Source organism: Microchirus variegatus (assembly GCF_963457635.1).
Source record: "Microchirus variegatus genome assembly, chromosome: 4".
In the NCBI taxonomy this organism is placed as follows: Eukaryota; Metazoa; Chordata; class Actinopteri; order Pleuronectiformes; family Soleidae; genus Microchirus; species Microchirus variegatus.
In genome coordinates this window covers 20,960,156-20,966,267 of record NC_139805.1, presented here as the reverse complement: position 1 = coordinate 20,966,267, position 6,112 = coordinate 20,960,156, and the positions used below count along the sequence as shown (strand labels likewise).

Sequence of the window (6,112 nt, the reverse complement as noted above, 5' to 3'; positions counted from 1 at the left end):
CAGTGCTCCACTGTTTTCAGTCTCGCTCGCTGTGGTGTCTGTGTTTGATCATAGACTGGGGAAAAAAAAACAAAAAAAAAACAAGTGGGCAGAGACGGATGTTCCTGATTATGTTTTTTTTCCAAAAAAAATATTGTACATAATATATTGCTCAAGACCAGATCACCTTCACAACAACTCCCCCTTTGTTTTTCTTACCGCAGCTGAAATATCAGCAGTCAGTGAGAAGCCCAGACAGTCAACAAAGGAAGGAATGACAACATCATCATATGTTGTCATTCCTACTGAAACATTTATTAGAGTTGCTTGTATTTTTTAAGGGCGCTTTATATCAACTAGACATGGTGAAATTAAGCCACAAGCCACTTCACTTGCATTTACCCAACAGCTTCAAAAGGCTCTTGTTTCCAAAATGAAAATGAGGAAAGAAATACTAATGTTATTTCCCAACCAAACCCACACGTCACACATAAAAAAAACTACTGTAACCAAACAATATATGAATCATTAAATAAATAAATAACAGTGGAAATAAGACAAAATTATTTAACTTCATCCTATTAAGTCATATTTAAAGGTTATTATACAATAAAGTGTTTTCCCAAACATCTTAAATGTGTATATAATTTTAAAGCCCATTAATAAAACCTGGACTTGCATAGACTTCACATGGAGTGAAAATATTTTGTGAGGTCATATAAGTGCCCAGCGTCTGCTGCTGGAGGGCACGGATCATTTCCCGACTCTGAAAATTGAGTCAGACTCAAACTGTGTCCTGCCCTGGCTTATGACTGGCTGAGAGGATCGCCCATCCCAGCAGCATAATTCCATCTGGGCTAAATATTTATACTGAGGGGGAACGACATCACTTATCCACAACACATCCATTCACATAAGGGAGGGCTACTTCCAGAGCTGAGCAAGAGTGATCCACACTCCGTCGGTCCGAGTAACATCACTTCTGCCTGCTGACATTTTTGCACTCGCTCAAGTTTTTCACAGGAAGGTTTTTTTTTGTGTGCAAAGAAAAGAACACCATGAGCGTTTTGAGTTTTGTTTTTGGGTTGACACTGACTTTGTATCAGATTGGGAGGAATCCAGCCAATGGTAAGTGGACTTCTCTTCTCTTATTTTATTTTAGTTTAAAAAAAAAAAAAAATCACATTTGTTAGTTGCTTTTCATTTGAGACTTTTGACAAAGTAGTGTAGAAAAAGTCTAATCATGATATTCAGCATGCAGCGTGCTAGTAGCATTTTATAATAGAATGTACAATACAACAATATTAGAATTTCAATTACACCAAACATACTCATTTTGACGTGTTTATATGCACGTTTCTGTGTAAGTTAAGTTGATTTAATGTGTATTTATTGCACTATTGTAGCCGGGATGTGCTGGCTGCAGCAGGGCCAAAGGTGCGACATGGTGCTGATGAGAGGAGTGACCAGAGAAGTGTGTTGTGCTGGGGACCGTCTGGACACAGCGTGGTCCAACACCAGTCTGCCCATGAATGAGGTCAGCCTGCTGGGCTTCCTGGGAATCGTATCCTGTAAACCATGCAAAGGTAAACAAACAAACCTTTTTTTTTTTAAAAGCTGAAAGAATTGCTCTGAAGTTTTTCCCTTTGTTTTTTTTTATTAGTGAATTCCTGAATTGGAATGCTTTACATCTACATGATGTTGCTCCTGTCAGATGTTATAGCATGTGTACTGTGAGTTTTTCGATTATCACACGCAGACTTGAATTCATCCTTTTTTTTCAGCTCCATAAAATAACTCAGCTCCCGTTAAGTTAATTTGAACCACGTCATTGGAGAATCAACATATTTACACAATGAGTTCCCTATGCAGCTTTTTTTTTAACAAAATGCAGACGTGGATCGGAGGGAGAGGCGTTCATTCCACATCACTCCACTCAGCTGTCCTGAGACACTTCCTCCCCTGGAATCTAAGCGAGGTTCATTCAGGTTCACTTGCAGATAGATTCTGTTCTCGCAAAGCAGCACTTTGGCTATGTGATCAGAGGCCAAATATGTGAATTTGTCAGCGAGGATTTAAAATTCCAACAAAAAAACCTGAGCTACTGGCATTTTTTTTTCTCTTTCTTTTTTTCCTCTGTTTTTTTTCTTTCCTTTTTTGGAAAACACACGCAAGCACAGCCTCAGGTTCGTCTGACATCACCGCACGGCGAAGAGACAGAAATGTGTGTTGTACTTAGATTAAATAAGACACCATAGGCACAAGCATGACAAGCTGGAAGAAGCTTTTCCTGTTTTTCTGAGGTCCTGTTTGTTTTCATGAACAAAATAAGATGACACATTCCTGCATGCTGGAATAAACGCCTGCCACATGTCTGGAACGCACACTGTGAGCTGTGATGCTGAAGGAAATGTCTGAAGGCAGACAACATTCATTACATTTGTTACCAGGTGCCGCTTTATTGCTGTGCATAAAGAGTCGCTTGCAAAGGGCAGCACATAGACTTTAAGAGTCCATGATGCATCGTCTTTATTGCCTCTGCATTGCGTATCACTGTAACGATGTTAACATGAGTGACAGAAGAGCCACCCGGACTTCCTTGTTTCTCCGTCTGCAAACATCTCTGACAGCTATTTGAACTCTCTGTCTACCTCTCTGAGCCCTCCCGTACCCTCTACAGGAGCCCCGTCCTGCAGCAGCCAAATAGACACAAAATGAAAACACACTGGCTTCACATTCCACCAGATGAGACACCCACGAGTGTAATGTCAATAAAAGGATGTGATTTATGTAAATATTGTGCAAGGTGGAGAAGAAAAAAAAACAGAAAAAAAAGTGTGATACAGTCTGGGAAAACCCCAGATTCCAGACTTGTTTTGTATGAAAATGTTTTGTGTGTCACCTGATGTCGGCTGAGCTGGTATTACAGTAATGTTACACTGTGCAGTGCACTGTGGTCACACACAAACACACACACACACACACACACATATGATACCACTTGCTGTGCTTTTGTAGAGACTTGCGAGGGAGTCAAATGCAGTACTGGGAAGGTTTGCCGGATGATGATGGGAAGGCCGCAGTGTGTGTGCTCACCAGACTGCTCTCACATTTCCCGGAAGCACGCTGTGTGCGGCAGTGATGGAAAGACATACAAGGACGAGTGTGCTCTGCTGCTGGCTTGCTGCATGGGACACCCGGACCTGGAGATCATGTACCAGGGAGAGTGCAAAAGTAAGCAAAGCGCAAGATTTATCTTTGTCTGTCAGCTGCTCAGCACGGAAGCAAAAAACGAGATTCTCTCCCACTCTCTCTCTCTCTCTCTACTCTACTATCTCACAGAATCATGCTCCAACGTGGTTTGTCCGGGAACTCACACCTGTGTGACCGACCAGACCAACAGTGCCCACTGTGTCATGTGCCGCACGACGCCCTGTCCAATACCGATGCCGTCTGAGCAGCCAATCTGTGGCAATGACAACATCACCTACCCCAGTGCCTGCCACCTGCGCAGGGCCACCTGCTTCCTCGGCCGCTCCATAGGAGTCCGCCACTACGGCCACTGCAACAGTAAGACAAGGCAAACACCTGTTGTCTACCTGACATTGTGTTTAAAAAGAAAATGATGATGCATTTATTTAACTCTCTGTCCGTCTTTGACGCAGCTCCTCCACGGAAAGCTCACGACTTTGACGGCAGTGAGGAAAACGCAGTCTAGACGAGGCCCCTTTCGTTTCCAAGAGACGAGTCGATCTCCAAGTGACGCACCGCTAGCTTCCCGAAATGACCTCTTTCATTTTGACAATCACTTCCCCTTCTACCCCTTCCCCTACCCCACACACTTGTACACACAATGATATGGAAGACACAATGTCAGTGTTGGTCTTGTCTTTGTTCGGAAACATAGGCTGTATTTAAAAAAAGTGGACGTAGTATTTTGTAAAAACGGACGTCGCGAAGACGTGAACCGAACGATTGAGACGACGACGCTTCATGAAGATGTTGTAAATCAATTTCCCATAGACTTCCATTCAAATAAGAGGTTTTTTTTCCCACCCTACTTCCTGGGCTTCACTTTTCAAACCAGGAGACTACGTCCATTTTTTTTTATACACAGTCCATGGTTTGGAAGTTAGAGTCAGCAGAGATGCATGTGTCCGCAGGTAGAAAATATCTCACAAGCTCTTTGGGAGATGTGTGCCTATTGTAAATAGAATACCACTGCTATTTATTGGAGAAGGTATCAAACTCTATTTATGTTTTTATCTTAGTAACAGCTGCATTTACCCACGGGAAAGCTGATGCAAAAATGTGTGTATTTATTGTGTTTTTGTGTACATACAATAGCGGTCGCCTGGCATTGGCATTTTACAGCCGTTTTTCACAGTCTCGCCCTCCATTCTCCACAAACAAAGAGCTTTCCCTCTTAAGCTGATGGAAAGCAATGCTAATTTGTTTGGAAAGTTGATACCACTTCTTAGCCCGCCAGTGCGGTTTTAATCCACCGCAAGCAAGAATAGAACAGCTACAGCTGCACTGTGCGTACTTGAGCTTTAGTCTGGAAGGTGAGGACAGGGCTCAGCCTAAACAATCCGCCTCACCCTCTCCGCACAGTTTACTCTGGAGCTGGTGCCAAATCTTGTAACCACCACTCATCGCTAAAAATTAATAGTTTGGTTGCGTTGGCACAAGCCCAAACCGTCGACAATACCCCCTCTGTTAGACACTCGGCTGTGTTTAAGTTAAGTTTTGAAGGTCATGTTAGTTGTATTCCGATTGCTGTTCTGCTGCTTTGACTTGATTGAGGGTTTTTTTTATATATATATTTTACTAGAGAGACAAATGAAATCAGCATTGTCTGACTTGTAGGAAAATTGAATTTGTCTGGGAATGGCCTGTAATTGAACACACCTGATTATAATGCTTCCCCCTGTGCTGACACTGGTAAACCTGGTATTTTTCACACAACAAATGTCTTCTATAAACTCAAGCAAGATGTCCGGATACATTGAATCATCGCGATTTAGCGTAACTACGGCACGTTTTGAATGACCCGCCTGTACATAACAGTCTCATGTGTACCTATACTGTGTATACTGTGAACATTGGATGACAAATGCATCAGCATATTTTTGTATTTTTGTACCGACACTCCAAAACAACATAAAGTTTGATATTTGTCACGGCGTGTCCTTCCTTTTTGTTGTCCAATTCATTTGCAGCTTAGTAAATAACACAGATGCAGATACAGAAAAGTTTATTAATCCATGAAGGGGAACCACATTTACACATTCATACAAGATAGAGTGGGGCAAAAAGCCACTTTGTCAGCCACTGATTGTGCAAGTTATCCCACTTAAAATGATGACAGAGGTCTGTTATCATATTACACTTTAACTGAGAGACACAGAATGTGAAAAAGAATCCTGGAAATCACATTGTAGGATTTTTAAAGAATTCATTTGTAAATTATGGTGAAACTAAGTATTTGGTCATCTACAAACAATCAAGATCTCACAGACCTGTAACTTCTTCTTTAAGAAATGTCCACCACTCATTACCTGTATTAATGGCACCTGTTTGAACCCGTTATCGGTATAAAAGACACCTGTCCACAGCCTCAAACAGTCCCAGTCCAAACTCCACCATGGCCAAGACCGAAGAGCTGTCGAAGGACACCAGGAACACAATTGTAGACCTGCACCAGGTGGTGAAGCGTGGATCTATAATAGGCAAGCATATTGGACATACAAGACCATTGATAATCTCCCTTAATCTGGGGTTCCACGCAAGAACCCCCCCCCCCCCCGTCCCCTTTTGCCCGGTGCCCTCAAAGTCCCTTGAAAACACCCCTGCACAATTAGTCCAAATGTCCAAGAACAAGCTGAAACATGTACATGGATCACGTTTCCATTTTGTCTGAGATGAGTTTAAAAGACTTCAGCTGCTGTCTCTGCCCAACGTTTCTATATTAGTTTTCCTGATGCAGCAGCAGACTGTGTTAAGTGACAATGATTTTCCAAAGTGCTCTGAGCCCATGTGGCTACATTCATCACCGCAGCGCGACGGTTTCTCATAGACCTTGATCTTTGATGTTCATGCACATTCAGCAGCAGCAGTTTTCTACCTTTGG

At 42.4% G+C, this 6,112-nt stretch overlaps 1 protein-coding gene across 1 annotated transcript; it reads left to right on the top strand.

Moving 5' to 3' along the window:
* Positions 1-892: 892 nt before the first annotated feature.
* fstl3 (follistatin-like 3 (secreted glycoprotein)) lies at positions 893-5,162 on the top strand. Its single transcript, XM_083888665.1, has 5 exons — positions 893-1,107; positions 1,386-1,565; positions 2,998-3,213; positions 3,322-3,549; positions 3,645-5,162. Exons 1-5 carry the CDS (start codon positions 1,038-1,040, stop codon positions 3,695-3,697), a joined length of 747 nt encoding a protein of 248 aa, XP_083744791.1. The 5' UTR covers positions 893-1,037; the 3' UTR covers positions 3,698-5,162.
* The last annotated feature ends 950 nt before the right edge of the window (positions 5,163-6,112 follow it).